This window comes from Aquarana catesbeiana, linkage group LG04 (genome assembly GCF_042186555.1).
Source record: "Aquarana catesbeiana isolate 2022-GZ linkage group LG04, ASM4218655v1, whole genome shotgun sequence".
Taxonomy (NCBI): domain Eukaryota; kingdom Metazoa; phylum Chordata; class Amphibia; order Anura; family Ranidae; genus Aquarana; species Aquarana catesbeiana.
Window position 1 is genome coordinate 91,404,904 of NC_133327.1, and position 20,986 is coordinate 91,425,889.

General features: G+C 41.9%; 1 protein-coding gene across 1 annotated transcript in view; it reads right to left on the bottom strand.

Annotated features, from left to right (window-relative positions):
* Positions 1-2,337: 2,337 nt before the first annotated feature.
* The window catches only part of GREB1 (growth regulating estrogen receptor binding 1), a 216,982-nt gene continuing 198,333 nt past the window's right edge, over positions 2,338-20,986 (bottom strand). The window contains exons 29-33 of the mRNA XM_073625369.1: positions 18,444-18,662; positions 17,013-17,148; positions 15,183-15,383; positions 7,840-7,978; positions 2,338-6,054 (exon numbers count right to left, since the gene is read on the bottom strand). Coding sequence (XP_073481470.1) covers positions 5,891-6,054; positions 7,840-7,978; positions 15,183-15,383; positions 17,013-17,148; positions 18,444-18,662 — 859 coding nt within the window. The 3' untranslated portion in view covers positions 2,338-5,890. The remainder of the gene's footprint in view (positions 6,055-7,839; positions 7,979-15,182; positions 15,384-17,012; positions 17,149-18,443; positions 18,663-20,986) is intronic.

Here is a 20,986-nt window from a genome sequence, read left to right on the forward strand (position 1 = left end):
TCATCCATGGGGACCACCATGATCACTTTTTGAGACAAAAGTCGGTCTAATGCTTGAAAGAGAGACTTCTTTTTCTCTAGATCTTTGGGAATGTTTAAACTGAGGAAACGAGGAGACAGGAACTCTCGGAACTCTAGTTTGTATCCTAGAGCTATTGTGGAGATCACACATCTGTCTCGAAACTCTTCCTACCAGACCCTTGAGAACTGCAGAAGTCTTCCCCCACCTCGAGCGAGCAGGGGCGCCCCTTCATAAAGAGGCTTTAGTATTCTGTCTTGTAGGTTTCCTGCCCCAGGACTTATTTTCACCCTGGGCTTGACCCTGAGGTTTACCTGGAGGCTGATGCCCATAGCCCTGGAGAAAGTGCCCGTTTAAATGAGGGACATTTACTCCTTTTCTTAACTGGCAAAAGGGTACTTTTTCCACTTGATATTTTTTGGATATATTTGTCTAAATCATCTCCAAACAGCTTTTCACCGTGGAAAGGAAAACCAGCCAGGAGCTGTTTGCATGGCGCTTAGGCTGAACAACTTTTCAACCATAAGATTCTACGCATATGCACCAACCCAAGTGTTTCGGTAAGAGATTGCACCAGCAATTTCTCAGATTGTGAAGCTGAAGAAGGTTCATCCACATTTGACCCCTCGGAAGAGGAGTCATCAGCCTCTTCATGATCCCCTGAGGGGAATTCATCTTCTCCCTCCCACTGTTCCTCTGCTTGAGGGTTCTGGGTTCTGGTAGATGGGGACCTATCGCATTTTCTCCCACTCTGGGAAGATGCGATTAAAGCCGTTAAATTTTCTTCCAATCTCATCAAGGCTGAGGAGAAAACCTCCTCAGTAATATAGACAGGGGCTGAAATGTTGGAAACAGTAGCAACACTTTCCGAACCCGATGGCTCACTCTGAGCAGCCCCCCTAGTTCCTTCAGGGGAGGATGGTGTTGCAGAGGCAATACCAGGGTCCTCAGAGCCTTTTTTGGGTTGTTTGCACCTCCCCTTCTGCCAACCATAGTGCCAAGCACAAATGCAGAGGTACTGACAGAAAAGTGCACCCACTGCTGAGCAAATAGTCCAGCAACTGCTGCTGCTATTAACTCTCAGCCTGATGCAAAGTCAATGTGCCTGGGGAATGCCTGTGTCACCACACTCACATGCCCCCATCTGCTCTGTGTCCCTCCGTCAGCTAAATGCAGCCTGCAAATGTTGCACTTTTAGCCTACATAGTCCTGCGTATGGACGTTGAAGCACGTCGACGCCGCGCTAAGCCACGCCCCTCCTCCTCGGTCTTCCTACTGCATCCCCCCACTCTTTTCAAAAGAGATTGTTTCCTGGATGTGTGGCCTCCGATCCGACCAGATCAGCATGTGGGGGGTGGTGGAGAGGAGGAGAGTCGATGCTATCTAAGGGGAGGACGGAGAAGCCCCGGTGGCGACTTCAGGCATGACAACATTTACATTAAAAGCCCATAAGAACTTAAAAATTCCTTAGGAATCTCCACTTACCTTATCCTGCTGCAGGGTTCTGTGGTAAACCAAACAGACCCAATCTTCACCCCTCACGGAGGGCTCCGTTACAAAACCTTCAAGGATCGGGGTCCCTTTTTATCGGGGGTTCCACTCCCTTGGACCCGTATAGCACCCCGCCAGGAAGCTTTATGGCTGAAAAAAACCAAAGCACTGAATCCCAAGATCCAGCTCTCGAAAAAAGAGAAGCGTTACAGGTTAAATCTCGTTTCTTCCGCCACGGGGCCCGGGTACCATTCAATTTGGCCTAAAAAGACACTTTGAATGGTTCCAGCTGCATAGCTTGCTCCAGCAAAGATTACTCCAGCGGAGCTCAGCACAGCACATCTTTACTTGTGACCAGCACCTTAGACACTGGCGAAAAAACTGAGGTGCTCCCATCACCTAAAGGTGGCCTATATAACCCATATAGTTACTACTATGGCTCTTTGTCCCATGATGAGAGGGAGAGGTGAAATTCTGTAGTATATCAGTGAAGAATTTAGGCAGAGCTGAAGACATTGCTTGTGAATTCAGGGCAGCAGAGGTACTATTTACTTATAGGGATCATGAGATATTTCTCTGTACTTGCAGCACTTTTAACCCTTTTGCTGCCAATGATGTGTCCTACACATCATGGCAATAAAATGGCTGAAATAAGCCAACATTGGCAATAGCAGCCATGAGCTTATTTTGGCTATATTCTGCAAACTCTAGGATCGTAGGTGAGAGATAGATAGATAGATAGATAGATAGATAGATAGATAGATAGATAGATAGATAGATAGATAGATAGATAGATAGATAAAAAATCAAGGACTCCATTATACAGTATATATATTTATTTAAAAATGAACATATTAAATTAGACAAATCATTACAAGACCAAAACAAATTGCACATACACTATTTACATGAAATAAAAATAATTTTAAGATTAACATGCAAACCTAAAATCCATGAAGTCGTTTTGTAGCTTAAGAAACTGTGTAAACAAGATCTCCCAGTCATGTTTTACACTGGGGACCAGAAGGGTGACTTATGGTAAGATTTAAAGAAATAGTAATGGATATTATGTAAATCAAAAACAAACTACAATGGGAATTCACTTTTAAAGCTACTCATATATTTTAGCTTTGTACACTATGGCAATGTAAACAAAACATTTTAGACTTCACTAGAAGAACCATATACAGCAGTGGACACTCTTGACAAAATTGTATTATAACGTACAATTGCGTCTGACCTCTATTTCCGAATGGTTTTGTGTTCAAATATTTTATTGATAAAAAGATTGGGAAAGTTCACAGACAGTAAAACCAATAGGCTCAAACAGCAAATGGCTCCTAGCAAGGAGCAAATTTGCAAATGATTTAATGTATGTGTCACCCTTACAATGCAAACATAGTGGTGGCAGCCAATAGAGAGTTTACAAAATACCTACTCCATGGTGAGAAGAAGCTGGTTCCAAGCACCATAGCAAAGACCTAAACAATTTGCTTACTATAGGTCTGAGACAGGCTGCTTATACATTATTGTTGATACTACAGATTAAGGGTGAGCTTGAGCCCAGTCTGAACCCGGAAGGCAGCTGTCAGTGCCGTGCCAGTGAGCTGCGGATGGGCGATTCCTTACCCCGCAGATTCCCGTACACAAAAGGGCAGAGATGCTCATGGTGTCATTGACCAAATATAGGCATGTGCCCATATTAGGTCAATGATGGTACAAGCATCCCTGTTCTTTTGTGTATATGAAGCTGCAGACAAGGGGATCTCCTCCCTCAGCTTAGTGTCCAGGGAATTAAATCTGCCTTTTGGGTTCAAAACCAAGAGCCAAACCAAGCTCATACCTACTGCAGATAGGTTACAGTTAGTTGCCCTTCAGCACACACAGGAGCTGCCAGTATTTGACATGCAGGAAACTCTGGGAGGGGCCATTAGGATTCTGGCCGTCCTAATTCTAACCGTCAAAGCTAGATTTATGCTAAAACAAGTTAGTCCACCCAGAACACAGATTTTACAGTCTAGTAGATGCTAGAAAGTTAAACTAGGCCAACAGTTTCTTATATCTCTCTAAAAACTCTTGTGGTGAGATCATTGTAGTTGGCTTCTCATCTCTGAAGACCCGCTGAATCATTATAGTGGGGTTTCACTTTTCCTGTTGTATTTCTAATATATTTTATATTATGCAGAATGCAGCAGGAGGAGTGCTTTAAAACCCAGTAGGCACAAAGTCAGGGCTATAACAAGGAGATCTTGCCAATAGAGAGCTCAAGAAATATAAGACATACATAATTGACTTGGTCCACCAGACTCCAGCATATTACTGAAGTATCACAAACTCCCCTGTTATGATGGGGCTTATGTATAAAAGGTGTGCTAACAATAACAATTGGTCTACCTTATGGTAACCAATCACCTTCCAAATGTAATTTCTTTAGAGCAAGTGGAAAAATAGTTATGGCTGCTGTAGACCACAAGAACTGTTCTTATTAACACACTATGCATGAGCCCATTGGTAGTAATCCTTTGAAGGAGAAGTGTAGGAGAAATACTTCCTATAATGAAGGTTTTTGGTGCATTAAATGTTATGCAAGTGAACCTGTTATGATAGAAACATAAGGGCTACCATTATTCTCCTCTTGTAAAAAAGCCAGTGGCTTTGCTGTTATTCTAACCCTCTGGCTTTAATACCTTCTTAATAATGGACCTTGAAGTATGCAGACCAGGAAAGGCAGGAGTTCTGTTCTACATACATGTTCTGGATCAGAGTAACCATAGAAAAATTCAAAACAAAATATATATAATGCAGTCAGTCACTAACAGATGAGTTCTTCCTTTATAATAGTGTATTTCCTGTTGATCCTGCCAATAGATCTGTCATTTTTCTACTAATTCTGACAGGCCAAGCTATCCAGCAATATGGGCACTTACATTTAGAGCAGTGGTTCTCAACTCCTGTCCTCAGGACCCACTAACAGGCTAGGTTTGTAAGATAACTGAAGTACATCACAGGTGATAATATTTGCTGATCAGTGATTGCACTATTCTAGTCTGCCTCTCCCCAAGGTAATACTTAAAATCTGGCCTGTTAGTGGGTCCTGAGGACAGGAGTTGAGAACCATTGATTTAGGGTAAGCCTCAGTCTCACACAAGCATAGGAAGACTACTATCCTGCATGATTGGGAGCTGGCTGTCAACTCTATTAAAAAAGCCCCCAGAAAGGGAGCAAACTGGTAGGATCACTAGGTATATATGAGACATGTACTCACAGCAGTATAGAAAATAAACTTGCACAGCTACATATACAGAGAAAAAACTGAGCTATTTATACATATTTCATTTTTGGGTGTGGATACACTTTAATGCAAGTATGTGAGCAGGACAGCCAGTCAGCTAGCATTTTTAGAAGGAGAGATCAGCATAGGCAGCCCCTGTGTTTTTCTCTTAGACACACTCCAGGCTTGTGTGACCCAATACTGTATGTCTGTTACCATAGCACAAGCAGATCGGAGTTCTAATATGCCAGGCTCCATTGTCAATCAGTAACTCAGAACCTCACTATGGGACACCAAACCTTTCCATGGTGTAGTTTCAGCTGTATATGAGACGTGGGACATGAGTCATGGCGCTGAAGGCAGGTTTTGACATAAACCTTTTAAATATGCCTAATAACTATGAAAAAGAAAGCAGCATCTAACATCCTTTGTTTCCCTGCATACAATTTCCTGCAAAACTAAAGGTGCACATTAATCTCTATGGTAACTGCAGGTGCCTATACTGACTGCAAATGCAGCATTTGACAGGCATATGGTTCTGTTTATAGAAAGTAAGACTCATGGAGGCACCAAAGGAAGGAATGGTCTTTATAAAGCTAGGTGTAAACACAGCTGTATTTCTGCTCAGGAAGCACATCTCCTTTGCAGTATATTTCCCTAACGGTGGGTGGTATGGCTACCAGTGTATGGGGTTTGGCTAATCATGTGGCAAACTAGCGCCTACTCACTAGCTGCCTTTATGTTAGCCAATTCCCTATTGCTACATTGTAACATACATGTCATTAAAAATGAAAATACTCTAACAATACATATTGACACAATAAAAAATAAAACATGATCTACAATTTCAGAAAAATAAAAGGTACAAAATTCCCTATTTTTCAGTGCTTCAAATATATACAAATACTTATTAAATACTAAGTATCAGTGGGGAAAGTCATAAATGTTTGTGTCCACTGTGTAATATTTTTTATGCAAGGTTTTGTTGCTTGTTTCAATACAGTGTTTCTTCAGTGCAACAGAAATAAGACCAGTGCTTTTAGACATCATAGAGAGCATGCACTTGGAGTATGTGCTGCCACAGTAACATCTGGTTAAGGTCCATTTGTGTTAAACATGGCGCCCAGTCAGGATGAACAAGGGTTTGTCTTCCTTGGCATTGGCTGTTTGGAACTCGTCCCGTAGGCGGAACTGCCATTCATCCTCCAGTTCTAACCTAACTACTGTCTGGCGAAGGGAGCTGCGGTCCTGACACACAACACACAATGTGGCATCTGAAAAGAGAATGTAAAAAGTTAGCACACCTCTAGAAAATTTGTATGGGATGTCCATGAAGCCAAACTTCACCTTTCTGGCAAATATGATGTGCAAGGAAATGCTTATAAAGTGTATGCAAAAGGTAAGAACTACAAGCAGGTCTAATAGGTCTGACTCTAGGAGCACCAGTGTCTGAGGACTGCCTGCTCTCTAGTGATGAGCCCCCTTCAGCACTAATATGTAAAATCCTCTAAAATAATGCACAGGGCATAGTTGGTGTCTGAACAAGAATAAGCTTTCCTCTCTACCAGCATTCTGGCTGTGCATAAAAAAAAAACTATTAAGCTTCCAATAAAAAGACAGCATGAAGAACACATAGTGTGTCACAGTAGTGTCCTATGCCCCCCTTCAGATCCCCCCCCCCCACAGTAGCATCCTCTGCCCCCTTCAGATCCCCCCCCACAGTACTATCCTCTGCCCCCCTTCACATCACCCCCACAGTAGTGACCCCTGCCTCCCCACAGTAATGTACTCTGCCCCCCCCCCCACCACAGTAGTGACCTCTGCCCCTCTACATAGTAGTGTCCTTTGCCCCTCCCCCAGTGGTGTCTCTGCCCCCCATAGCAGTGTCCTCTGCCCCTTCACATCACTCTACGTCACTGTAGTGTCTTCTGCCCCCCATAGCAGTGTCCTCTGCCCCAGCACAGTAGTGTCCTGTACCCCCCAAAGCAGTGTCCTCTGCCCCCCTGCAATGTCCTGTACCACTCTGCCCCCTCCACCCATAGCAGTGTCATGTGCCCCCCAAAGCAGTGTCCTCTGCCCCCTTTTACATCACCCCCCCACAATAGTGTCATCTGTCACCCCATAAATAGTGTCCTGTGCCCTCCCAAAGTGTCTGCTGTCCCTCTGCCCCCCCCCCCAAAAGCAGTATCCTATGTCCCCCTTCCGCCAAGCAGTGTCCTCTGCTCCCCCCTCCCTGAAACAATGTCCTATGTGCCCTTTATATCACCCGCCACCACTGTAGTGCCTTCTGTCCCCCCACATCATCCTCCACCCTCTTCTCCCCCATAAAAACACACAGCACTGTGTAGGTACCACTCTCTTACCTCACAGTGTGTTCACAGCAAAGCAGAGAGTGGGAGGCAGCACAGTACTGGATGGAGGGTGGGAGCGGGAGCTGACAGAGTTAACGTTTCATATTAACAAGGCGGTGATTGGTTGCCAGGATCGCCCGACGTCCTAGCAATGAATCACCTGCTAATTAACTCAAAAGTTTAACTGAAGTAGCTCCCGCCCTCCAGTACAGTGTTGCTTCCCACTCTCTGCTTTGCCGTGAAGATGAGAGCGACGCAGGCCAATGGGTAGATCATGATTAATGGCTTGCCAACTCCTTGCTTGAAGCCATAGGAGAAGCTATGTAAAAATAGCCTAAAGCTCCAAATGCTAGCCTAAATAATATACAAAACATTACAATGCAATATTTTTTTTTTTTAACAGACTATAAAACTGGTCTTTTTAAGGTGATTACACTTTCTGTCCTAGAAACACAACAGAAAACAAAAGTATACCTCTCCAAAGTGAGCGGAAATCCCTTTTTTGGCAGCTGTCATCAGAACAGGGGTCCCTATTAGATTTCCCATTTATCCCTGTTTTGATGTTAACTGTCAAATTTTGGATTTTCCATCACTTTCTGTTCTGGGGACAACGATTAACAATAAAAAATCTAACGCAAATTTTAACAGTGTCTCACTCTATCCAAAACTAGATAGACTCTAATGATAAGGAATCAGTGTATTGCTTACCTTTCAGAAATTGGAAATTTTTCAAGAAACTGGCTACAACAAAGGAATCGCACAGGTGGAGCAAGAGTCCACTAAATGTTACCCCAGTGCAGTTTACGTTGATGGAGTGAGGCCGTGAACTGACATAGCACACTGTAATCTGAAATGTAAAAAAAGTTACATTTGAGTCATTGATAAAAATTAACCTTTGATTGTAAAAAAAGGTTTATTGATTTACTCCTGCAATTGTATCCACATTCATTACATTTCCTCGAACATGGTCTAATAGTCACAGAAATAATATGACCATAATCAGTTGTGGGCAAGTTAGGCTCGGTTCACACAGGGGCAACACGATTTCAGCGCGACTTTGTACGGCGGCTTCAACGCGGCTTCAGCGCGACTTCAGAGCGACTTCAGCGCGACTTGAGCGCGACTTCAGCGCGACTTTAAGCAAATTACAACGCGACTTCAAGTCGCCTCCAGGACAGGCGACTTTGGCTGTGGCCAATCACAGGACAATCAGCTCTCTGGGAGGGAGGGGTTTGCCTGGGCAAACTAAATTTTTTCCCTGCAAAGTCGCTTGACTGTAGAGAGAGATCCGACTTGGAGGCGACTTCCATTGATTTCTATGGTACAGGTCGCCTACCAAGTCGGATCCAAGTAGTACAGGGAGTACGCTCTGAAGTCAGAGCGACTTCAGTAGTGTCTATTAAGACGCTCCCATTCACTGTAATGTGAATCTCTTTCTGGGGCGACTTGGGGCGACTTGAGGGCTTACAAGTCGGATCCCAAGTCGTCCCAGTGTGAACCGAGCCTTAAAGTGTCACTAAACCTACGAACCTACATCCACTATGTCTGGTCTCCCAGTAATATAAACTGATAAATACTTTTTCTCATCAGCAGTATGTAACAGTCTTATGACTTCTATCAGTCTCTGGTTAAAGCTTGTAGGAGGAGTTTTCATTCTATTCTGACTGCCCTATGAGACTACAGGACCCCTTACCCTCTGTCTGGCCAGTGCTGATTGGCCCTGTGTCCCGATTATATGCACCCCTCCAAAAAAAAGATAACTTTCCAGCTATACACACCAAAGTGAGCATGTGCAGAGTGCCCCCAAGGCTCTGTACTGTTAGGAGATGGATTGGGGACAGTGGATGAAGGGAAGGACCAGAGAAGGCAGGATCAAACAGCCTTGTTACACAATATGCAGGATTAACCCCTTACAGTGCCTTGAAAAAGTATTCATACCCCTTGAAATTTTCAACATTCTGTCATGTTACAACCAAAAACGTAGATGTATTTTATTGGGATATTATGTGACAGATCAACACAAAGTGGCACATATTTGTGAAGTTGAAGGAAAATGATAATTGGTTTTAAAAATGTTTTACAAATAAATATCTGAAAAGTGTGGCGTGCATTTGTATTCAGCCCCCCTGAGTCATTACTTTGTAGAACCACCTTTTGCTGCAATTACAGCTGCAAGTCTTTTTGGGGATGTCTCTACCAGCTTTGCACATCTAGAGAGTGACATTTTTGCCCCTTCTTTTTTGCAAAATAGCTCAAACTCTGTCAGATTGGATGAAGATTGTCTGTTAACATCAATTTGCAAGTTTTGCCACAGATTCTCAATTGTATTTAGGTCTGGCCTTTGACTGGGCCATTCTAACACATGAATATGCTTTGATCTAAACCATTTCATTGTAGCTCTGGCTGTATGTTTAGGGTCGTTGTCCTGCTGGTAGGTGAACCTCTGCCCCAGTCTCAAGTTATTTGCACACTCACTTTTTCTTCTAAAATTGCTCTGTATTTGGCTCCATCCATCTTCCCATCAACTCTGACCAGCTTCCATGTCCCTGCTGAAGAAAAACATCCCCACAACATGATGCTGCCACCACCATGTTTCACGGTGGGGATGGTGTGTTCAGGGTGATATGCAGTTTTCCATCACACATAGCGCTTTGCTTTTAGACCAACAAGTTCAATTTTGGTCTCATCTGACCAGAGCACCTTCTTCCACATGTTTGCTATGTCCCCCACATGGCTTCTCGCAAACTGCAAACGGGACTTCTTATGGCTTTCTTTCAGCAATGCTTTCTTCTTGCCACTCTTCCATAAAGGCCAGATTTGTGGAGTGCGTGACTAATAGTTGTCCTGTGGACAGATTCTCCCACCTATGTTGTGGATCTCTGCAGCTCCTCCAGAGTTACCATGGGCCTTTTGGCTGCTTCTCTGATTAATGCTCTCCTTCCCTGGCCTGTCAGTTTACAGTGCCTTGCAAAAGTATTCACCCCCCTTGGCATTTTTCATGTTTTGTTGCCTGGAATTAACATGGATTGTTTGAGGATTTGCATCATTTAAATTCAGAGAACATGGCCACAGCTTTGAAGATGTTTTTTTTTATAGTGAAGCAAAAACAAATAGGACAAAATAACAGAAAAAGTCGATGTGCATAACTATTCACCCCCGAAAGTCAATACTTTTGCGGCTATCACAGGTCCAAGTCGCTTTGGATAAGTCTCTATGAGCTTGTCACATCTTACCACTGGGATTTTTGCCCATTCCTCCTTGCAAAACTGCTCCAGCTCCTTCAAGTTGGATGGTTTTCGCTTGTGAACAGTAATCTTTAAGTCTGACCACAGATTTTCTATTGGATTGAGGTCTGGGCTTTGACTAGGCCATTCCAACACATTTACATGTTTCCCCTTAAACCACTCAAGTGTTGCTTTAGCAGTGTGTTTGGGGTCATTGTCCTGCTGGAAGGTGAACCTCTGTCCTAGCCTCAAATAACACACAGAGTGGTACAGGTTTTGCTCAAGAATATCCCTGTATTTAGCACCATCCATATTTCCCTCAACCCTGACCAGTTTCCCAGTCCCGACTGCTGAAAAACATCCCCACAGCACGATGCTGCCACCACCATGTTTCGCTGTGGAGATGGTGTTCTTTGGGTGATGTGATGTGTTGGGTTTGCGCCAGACAGCGTTTTCTTTGATGGCCAAAAAGTTAAATTTTAGTCTCATCAGACCAGAGCACCTTCCTCCATACATTTTGGGAGTCTCCCACATGCCTTTTCGCAAACCCAAAACGTGCCATTTTGTTAATTGCTGAAAGTAATGGTTTTCATCTGGCCACTCTACCATAACGTCCAACTCTATGGAGTGTACGGCTTATTGTCGTCCTATGTACAGATACTCCAGTCTCTGCTGTGGAACTCTGCAGCTCCTCCAGGGTTACCTTAGGTGCTTCCTCTCTGATTAATGCCCTTCTTGCCCGGTCCGCGAGTTTTGGTTTGCGGATGTCTCTTGGCAGGTTTGCTTTTTATGCCATGTTCTTTCCATTTGGTTATCATAGATTTGATGGTGCTCCTAGGGATCATCAAAGATTTGGATATTTTTTTATAACCTAACCCTGATTTGTACTTCTTAACAACATTGTCCCTTACTTGTCTGGAGAGTTCCTTGGTCTTCATGGCAGTATTTGGTTAGTGGTGCCTCTTGCTTAGATGTTGCAGCCTCTGGGGCCTTTCAAAAAGGTGTGTATAGGTAATGACAGATCATGTGACACTTACATTGCACACAGGTGGACATCATTTCACTAATTATGTGACTTCCGAAGGTAATTGGTTGCACCAGAGCTTTTTATAGGCTTCATAACAAAGGGGGTGAATACATACGCACATGCCAATTATCAGTTTTTTATTTCTGAAAAATAGTTTTATGTATATATTTTTCTAATTTTACTTCGCCAACTTAGACAATTGTGTTCTGATCAAACACATATAATTCAGATTAAAAAAACATTGAACTAAAGACTGTAATGTAACAAAATAGGTAAAAAGCCAAGGGGGGTGAATACTTTTGCAAGGCACTGTAGGTGGAGGGCCATGTCTTGGTAGGTTTGCAGTTGTGCCATACTCTTTTCATTTTCGGATGATGGATTGAACAGTGCTCCATGAGATGTTCAAAGCTTGGGATATTTTTTTATAACCAAACCCTGGTTTAAACTTCTCCACAACTTTATCCCTGACCTGTCTGGTGTATTCCTTGACCTTCATGATGCTGTTTGTTCACTAAGTTTCTCTAACAAACCTCTGAGGGCTTTACAGAACAGCTGTATTTATACTGAGATTAAATTACACACAGGTGGACTCTATTTACTAATAAGGTGACTTCTGAAGGCAATTGGTTTCACTAGATTTTAGTTAGGGGGGTCAGAGTAAAGGGGCTGAATACAAATGCGCGGCACATTATTCACATATTTATTTGTAAAAAAAATTTAAAACATTACTTTTTTTCTTTCCACTTCACAATTATGTGCCACTTTGTGTTGGACTATCACATAAAATCCCAATAAAATATATTTACATTTTTGGTTATAACACGACAAAATGTGGAAAATTTCAAGGGGTATAAATACTTTTTGAAGGCACTGTAGGTTTCACAGTGAGTATAACTAGCATGCTTCGCTGCATATACAGACTGATTTTACTGTTGTGGACTAAGTAACACTTTAAAGCAGAACTTAATTCTCGCAGTCAACACTGACTATTTTTAACCCTCATGCTGCTAGCACTAGTATATAGATAGGAAAGTGTATCATATTTACTTGTTTTAAACTTTTTTTTACATCAGTTACTTGTAGTCAGGTTTCCAGGCCTATGAAAATGATGTCATACATCACAGGAGTCTTCAGGGGGGAGGAGGGGCTTAATCAGCTAAACACGCCCTTTTGCCAGCATGCCTAAGCTAGGGGCAGATGAATTCCAGGAAGTAAATGCTACATGAATCATCTGCCCTTACTCAAGATGGCCACAACCAGAAATGCTAGGGTGGGTGTTTTTCAAAGTGTTTTTTAAACAAAATATAGCGTGGAGATAGGGATGGATGGGGGGGGGGGGGGGGTGCTGAATGAATGAAAAAAATGAATGAAATTGCTTTTTGGGTTTGCAGTGCTTAGATGCAGTGTTGTTCTGCTTTAAAACTGTCTTTCCTGGATGACGGACACCTATTAGGATATCAAGGGAGGGATGAAGAAAATCTGATTGTAGGAAGGCTGGATTATATGGTAAATGACTTAATACATTCACTTCTCTTGTTTTCTAGGAAAACATAATTTCTGTTTTTGCACAGGATGTATACACACCATATATTCCAACACCATGCTGGGAAATGTAATCTCACTCTGCATGGCTGTAGTTAAATGAATGAACACTGTTAAAGTTGTAGTCATCAATTTACAAATTTGCATTTCAGTCTTAGGCATTGCTTGGACCCAGATTGAGGTGGGTGTAAATTACAGACTAAACTGCTGTATTATATAACTGTGACCAAATAAATACAAAATAGTTTAAGAATGTTAAGAATGTTTTATTTGATTGTATACCCTCTCTATGGAAGCAGTCAGCACAACTAAAATTAGATTAGTACGTTTTCACTATTTAACAATAAAAAAACCTAACAATTACCTTCTCTTATTTGTTCCTTTTTGGTTTGTTAATTACACATTGGAAAGTGTTCTGTTATATCTGTTACAAAACTGCAAGAATAAAAAAAAATGCAGATGATCCTGCCAGAAATGCAGTGAGCTTCTAAATCCCTGTGAATACCGCAGTAACACCTCCTCCCTATGTTGTGGAGATAAAGAAAGGAGGGGGGAGGTGCTCTCTAGTCGTAACACACTTCCTGTGCTAGGGTGACAGCTTTGCTCCTCCAGAGATACAGTACAGTGAGTAACTGTTGTCTCCCTAGGCCAGCAAGTGGTAACTGCAGGACCAGCAGCTAACAAAAACAGAAAACTTCTGCTGCCAACACATCTAAGAACTGGTAACCTGAGATACACTATATATCTGCCTTTGCACGCACATGAACTTTAATGGCATCCCAGTTTTAGTCCGTAGGGTTCAATATTGAGTTGGCCCACCATTTGCAGCTATAACAGCTTCAACTCTTCTGGGAAGGCTGTCCACAAGGTTTAGGAGTGTGTCTATGGGAATATCTGACAATCCTTCCTAAAGCGCATTGATGAGGTCAGGAAATAATGTTGGACGAGAAGGCCTGGCTCGCAGTCTCCATTCTAATTCATCCCGAAGGTGTTCTATCAGGTTGAGGTCAGGACAGTCATGTTCCTCAACCCCAAACTCACTCATCCATGTCTTCATGGACATTGCTTTGTGCACTAGTCCAAATCATTTGGTGGAGGGGGATTATGGTGTTGGGTTGTTTTTCAGGAGTTGGGCTTGGCCCCTTAGTTCCAGTGAAGGGAACTCTTAAGGCGTCAGCATACCAAGACATTTTGGAAAATGTCATGCTCCCAACTTTGTGGATGGCCTCTTCCTGTTCCAACATGACTGCGCACCAGTGTACAAAGCAAGGTCCATAAAGACAAGGATAAGTGAGTTTGGGGTTGAGGAACTAGACTGGCCTGCACAGAGTCATGACCTCAACTCGATAGAACACCTTTGGGATGAATTAGAGCAGAGACTGCGAGCCAGGCCTTCTTGTCCAACATGAGTGCCTGACCTCACAAATGCGCTTCTGGAAGGATGTTCAAACATTCCAATAGACACACTCCTAAACCTTGTGGACAGCCTTCCCAGAAGAGTTGAAGCTTTTATAACTGCAAAGGGTGGGCCATCTCAATATTGAATCCTACGGACTAAGACTGGGATGCCATTAAAGTTCATGTGCGTGTAAAGGCAGATATCCCAATACTTTTGGCAATATAGTGTGTGTTTATATATATATATATATATATATATATATATATATATATATATATATATACACATTTGGTCTTTTGGTTTAGATACACTTTAAGTTAATATTGTATTAGCAGACATACATTGGTATGTCCCATGTATCTCACAGTTCAAAGTGCTTGCTTTCAAATTGTTTTTCTCTTGGAACCCTACGGATCAGGTGAAGAGGGTGAAGGGGGAGCACAGAGTAACTCATTCAGCTGTGCCTGCTATTTGAGCTTGAGCTATTGAACTATTTAGAATATTCCTATGTAAATGTTATAATTACCTGTCTAAAAAGGTAAATATTTTGAAAATGCATTTTAGCTCCTAATCTAAAAAAGAAAATATAATAAAACTATATATATTCCCCAAAGTGTACCTGTCTAACCCCAGTAGAAGCAGTCTTTTATGTGCTAAGTCAATATTCATAAAATGTTTGAGAAACATCTGACATTTTCAAAATATGTGATGTCAATAATTCCAACTAGCCAGTGTATTGCAGACTCATGCATTTTGGTTCTGGTCAAAAACTGTCTGCCAAACTAGAGAGCAGGTGACAGAGTTTGGAAGCAAATCAGGGACAAGGATATGCAAGTAGGAAAGTTGAAGTTCTAGGTACCTGAGGGCCAAGGTTAAGATAGCAATCTACCACCAGCACGGGGTGGCTTGAGTCAGTCACTGACAGAGGAAAGAATTGCTGGCTGTGAAATTGGAGGAATTTCTCCAGAAGTAGATGAGCCGGCGCAGCCAAGACGGTATGGTTGCTGTCAGGAGCACAGATGTAGTGAGCTGTCGAGACTGACATTGATGAATCGAGAGCCTGGAGGATAAAAGTTGGAAATCAAGATTCATTGTCAAGCTAAGACACTAACAGGAAGGGTTTCAGAGCTGGTAGAAGATAAAATGGTAAAAACAGCAAAAAAAGGTAACAGCATATCATAACTGCCTTTTCAGGATCAATAATATTCAAGCATATGATTGCCACTCTGGATCATATCATGTGCTGGACTAAAACAACACTTTTTTTGATAAACAGGGAAAATAAAATATATGTGTAGTCAGAGCTAGATCAACCACAAGCAACCTAGACAGGAGTCTAGGGCCCAAAGGTTATCCAGATACAACATCTAGTATACTGCAGTAAACCAGGAATCAATCAAGAGGATGGAAGGGGCTAAGCTGCTACCTTGCCTATGGCCCCATTCCTCCTTTATCCTTTCCCTGATAGTAGCCATTCACATCATTAGCCCAGTTCCAACATAACTTCTGAAGATTAATTAAGGATTTGACCTCCTGGTCTTCCCTAGGGGCAAAACTGAGTGTTTACTATTGTCAAAGTATTTGTTATTTTCTAACTTTTTCTATCTCTGTGTAAGCAGCTGCTGATAGTAGTGTCAGAGCTTTATCAGGGAGTGAAAATAGTCATCATATCAATATCATTTGGGAAACTTCAACTTACTCATTCTGGTTTTCTCTAAGCTCCATTTCCTAGGACGGGGATTGCCTGCTAAGATTACAGGGTATGCACAGATATTCCTATCATTGTGCAGTCCTACCAAAGCTGGCAGGATCAGATGATTACTGAGGTCCTACAGGTAATCCAAGCATCACTTCAGAATTGTAGCATATTGGCCATACCAAGTACCCATAAGAGCCTATTTCCAGGATTGGTGGACAAGCCCTTATTGTGGCCACTCATGTTTAACAACAGTCTTTTCACTCATCTTTTGTTTGGAACGAATCCTTTGACCTTGCCTGTGGTGGATGGAAGTGCCATTCAGACCCTTTTGGATGGAAGTGATTTTTGAACATGTGCCCACTTATATACATATCCTGTAGAGATAAATATTTTGAAAACTATATGATTCAGTCTGGGTTGCCCTCGTCCTGAAGAAGCTGGCAAGACCTGAGAAATGCGTAGACATCCTATAAGGAGATTGTAAACTATGCATCATTCTAGGTCACTGTACATGTACATTGAAATAGGGCTATAAAGTATGTCTGATGGTCAAGGTTACTTTTATTCTGTTTGTAAGCTGGATGAGCTACTTGTTTTATGGAGATGATATATGCATAATAAACTATGTGCATTTTATTGGGCTAGTTATTTGTTAGCATGTGTTGATCTACTTGACAACCTCTTTTTAGATATCCGTGGAAACTTGGCTATTTGAACCTTGAGGTAATCAGTGCAGCATAATAAATATATCATTTTGGATTACCAGTAAATATATGGCATTGTGTGAATATTCATAAATTCAGTTACAAAAACTGCAGCAAAAGGAGACCTATGTGCTACACTGGATAAGGCAGTTTTCTAGTATAGGTTAAATAACAAAAGCAAACCCCTCTTTCAGTTATTATAAATAAGCCTTTATGTTTGTCTTTGTAAAGCTCTGGCAGACTGAGATTTGGCTTGCCAGAACATTGAACATGCCATTGTTCTCACTTTGGGTTTGATGTGCAAAGACCGGTGTCCTCCCACAGCAATTTGCTTCTTCATGACGCTAAACCGATTAAAACGACAAATAAGCAGCCCAGAGCTGTTCACTCGGAGATTAAAGTCTACATCATCACAAGTATACCTGCAGGAAAGGTAAATACAAAAAAACAGATCATCAGCCTATAGAATACTTGTAAATGAAAACAAATATAATGTATATCACTTTTAAAGTGGAATATACCTAAAACTGTGATGTTTGTAATGTAATGCTATCATAAATCTGTTTTTTAACTGAATCGAGCTATGATTTTTAGAAATGTTAAAATAAATCAATATATATATCTTGCAATGGCGGTGACAGTATTTATCTGTAGACATGATTTCCCAAAATCTTCACACTTGTGCTCCAATAATTGGCTCACCGACAATGCAAAGAACTAGATGACAAATTGAAGGCAGTAGTTGCATGATTTCTAGCATCCCCGGCAATAGCTTTAGGTTTACTTCACTGGGAGTGCAATATTTGGTAAGAAACAAGATTAGTCTAGTTGCTAATTCATTGCAATTTTTTCAGCAAAACTGGAATTTCACTCTAAAGCTGACCATAGATGGTTCAAATCGATTTGAACCATTGAACCATGTATGAGCAGGCTGATTGTACCCAAGTTGACCGGTCCATCAACTTGGGTACAACCAGCATGTTGGGTTTTTCATGCTATAGCCGCTGGCAATAATCACTCTGTTCTCCCGACAGGGATGACTTCCTGCACTCCCAGGCCCACCACCAGGAGAACACAATAGCTCCATTGGAGGGATTTTCCCATCAATGGGAAAGAAAATCACTCCATCTCCAATCCATATAATAGGGTTGATCTATAGTGGTGGTGTTTGCAAAAATATGCAAATTCCATGAGAAGATTGCTACAGGGCAAGGGAGAAGATTGCTAAGGGGAGAACATTGCTAAAGCTGTTGAGCTGCGGTTTTACTTCCCCACCCATCTAAAAGATAACATGCAACAGCTCAGTTTCTTAACATGCAAAGTATTGCAGTAAAAATGATACCCCATGTCATGTCTGCCACAAAACATGACACAATTAAAGTAGAACTAGAGGCAAAACTTTGAGCTACAATGGTCAGTCATGTTCGTTGAACGACCTGAAAAGTGCTTGTGTTGTCAAGTAAATTAATCAGATTTCTGATCCATTTTTAAGTTTTATTAACAAATTGATCTCTGGAACTGACCGGAGGCTGTGAAAATAGAGACACATGTTCTCCACTTGCTATAAGTTACCGTCTACAGTTAAAAAGCAAAAGAAAATCTCATTATTAGAAGTAATTTTTGCAGAGCTTCCTATTTCATTCACAGCCTCGTTCTTGCAGGTTTCTGAGAGCCTTTTCTTCATTATTGGATGTGTGTGGTGTGTTTTTCCTCCTACCTGTTCTGGTTGTACTGAACATCCTGTGTCAGATCCACATTGAGGAGGAGGAAGTCATGTAGGTGACAGCGGGAGAAAGGTTCTCTCAGGTCTCTACTTTTAGTTTTACTGTTCCACTTCCACATGCCCAGCATGGCATACTGAGTGATGTTCTGCGTTGCCTCCATTTGCTGCAAGATGTACTTCAAAGATACATTTCTTTCCGTCCATGAGCACTCCCTAGGGTATATTAAAGTGGGTATGATTAGATACAGGTTATAAACATATAACAAGGGTTATAATGTAACATTATGTGGAAGGGAGACTTTGCATGTCTCTTCTTCCAAAAACTCCTTTCCCTTTCTCCTAGCAATGAAGTGGGGGGGGGGGGGGGGGTAATTTAACTCTGGTGGGTATTATCAGTGTCTGCCCAATGGTGGAAGAAAGCAGAAGAAGCAGATAGGATCGTGGCAGATACAGAGCCACAAGGGAGAGAGCAAACTTGTCAGTACTGCAGGGGGCCAAACTAGTGTACAAGTATGCTGTGCAGCCCCACAACATTTACTTCCACTTAAAATTGGTTGTAAACCTTTACATATGCAGACTGAAGTGAGTAGCCTCAGGTGATACATACAGATGATGCAAATCCTCCTACATAAGTTGTACCTGTTTATCTGTTGTACTCCTCTACAGCTGTTCAAAGTGCACAGTTTGCACAGCATTTCTGAGCTTCAATCTGATATACCCGGAAGAGTCGGATGCTAAAGATTCTAGTCTAGCTCTATAAGAGGGGGAAGATTCGATTTTGCAATGGTGCTAGTGGTATTATAACTGGTTATTACAATTCTGTATTTGTTTAAACTGTTTTAGAATTAACAACAGTGTCTTTAGAATTGTGGGTGTCTATGAAGTTTCCATTTAGTAGAGAAGAAACTGGAGCAGTGTGATGTGTAGATCAAATACCAATTAATGAGAAATAAAGGTTTTATTGTCACCAAAGAGCCTATAAGTGTGGAGCAATCTTATGAAATGCCTATGGTGAAATCTCTCTGCCAGGCCTTATTACTCCCCACCATGGCATTCTACAACTCCACTTGTAGCAGGAGTACAGAACTGGGAATTCTAAATCAGAGATCCTACCTCCAGAGGTTCTCAAAGATATTAAAACGCATATTTACTTTAAAGCTGAAGTCTAGGCAAAAAGCTAGATACACAGATGAAATACAAACAATGGAGCTATTTTATTGCAAATGGATTTATACATCTGTCCAACCAGTTATGAGATTTACACAGCAGGACAGACCTGTATTTTCTCTGCTGCAGTTAGATCAAACTTAAGCCTAGTACACACTAGTTGTTTTTCTTGTTCAACCCAGCAGGGCTGAATGAAAAAAAAAACTAAAAGCTTCAGAGGAGCCGCTGTACTGACCATGCAATGTTAGTACAGCAATCACCCCTGCTGCGCTATTGTGATTTGACAGGGGGACGGCCATTGGCTGAGAGCACTGATCAGGTGCCGATTGGCAGACCTTTTTCCATCATACCCCATCGACAGAAGCCAGGTGAACGGCCGGCTTCTGCCCGACCGGCTGTAAATGTTGGCCGGTTTCTATTGAACTGGCCGATGCCGCCTGACATTTAGCCCATCTGTACTAGGCTTTACAGGTCTTGTTTACAACGAAAAACCTAGCTAAAGAATAGAAGACTTTAAACGTACCAAACATATATTTTTTAATCAAGTAATCTTTATGTAGAAATTTTTTTTTTTTTACAAATACAAACATTCACCACAATTATCTCATACATTTACTATACTATATTTACTTACATAGTCATATTGCACTACTTTTTATATCTTAGTATTCCTATACATTGTATTTTCTCCATGTAAAAATCACTTATCTGTCTAATTAGACAGCATGATTATTGCACAGATGTGCCTCAGGCTGGCCACAATAAAAGGCCACTCTAAAATGTGCAGTTTTACTGTTTTGGAGGGTCGGGGGTGTCCGAAAACCAGTCAGTATCTGGTGTGACCGCCATTTGCCTCACACAGTGCAGCACATCTCCTTCGCATAGAGTTGATCAGGTTGTTGATTGTGGCCTGTGGAATGTTGGTCCATCCCTCTTCAATGGCTGGGTGAAGTTGCTGGATATTGTCAGAAACTGGAACACGCTGTCGTATACCCCGATCCAGAGCATCCCAAACATGCTCAATGGGTGACCTGTCTGGAAAGTATGCTGTCCATACAAGAACTGGGATGTTTTCAGCTTCCAGGAATTGTTTACAGATCCTTGCAACATGAGGCCGTGCATTATCATGCTGCAACATGATGTGATGGTCGTGGATGAATGGCACAACAATGGGCCTCAGGATCTCGTCACAGTATCTCAATAAATGCACCTGTGTTCATTGTCCATAGCATACGCCTGCCCATACCATAACCCCACCGCCACCATGGGCCACTTGAACCACAACATTGACATCAGCAAACCGCTCACCCACACAACGCCAAACACACTGTCTGCCATCTGCCCTGTACAGTGAAGACTGGGATTCATCC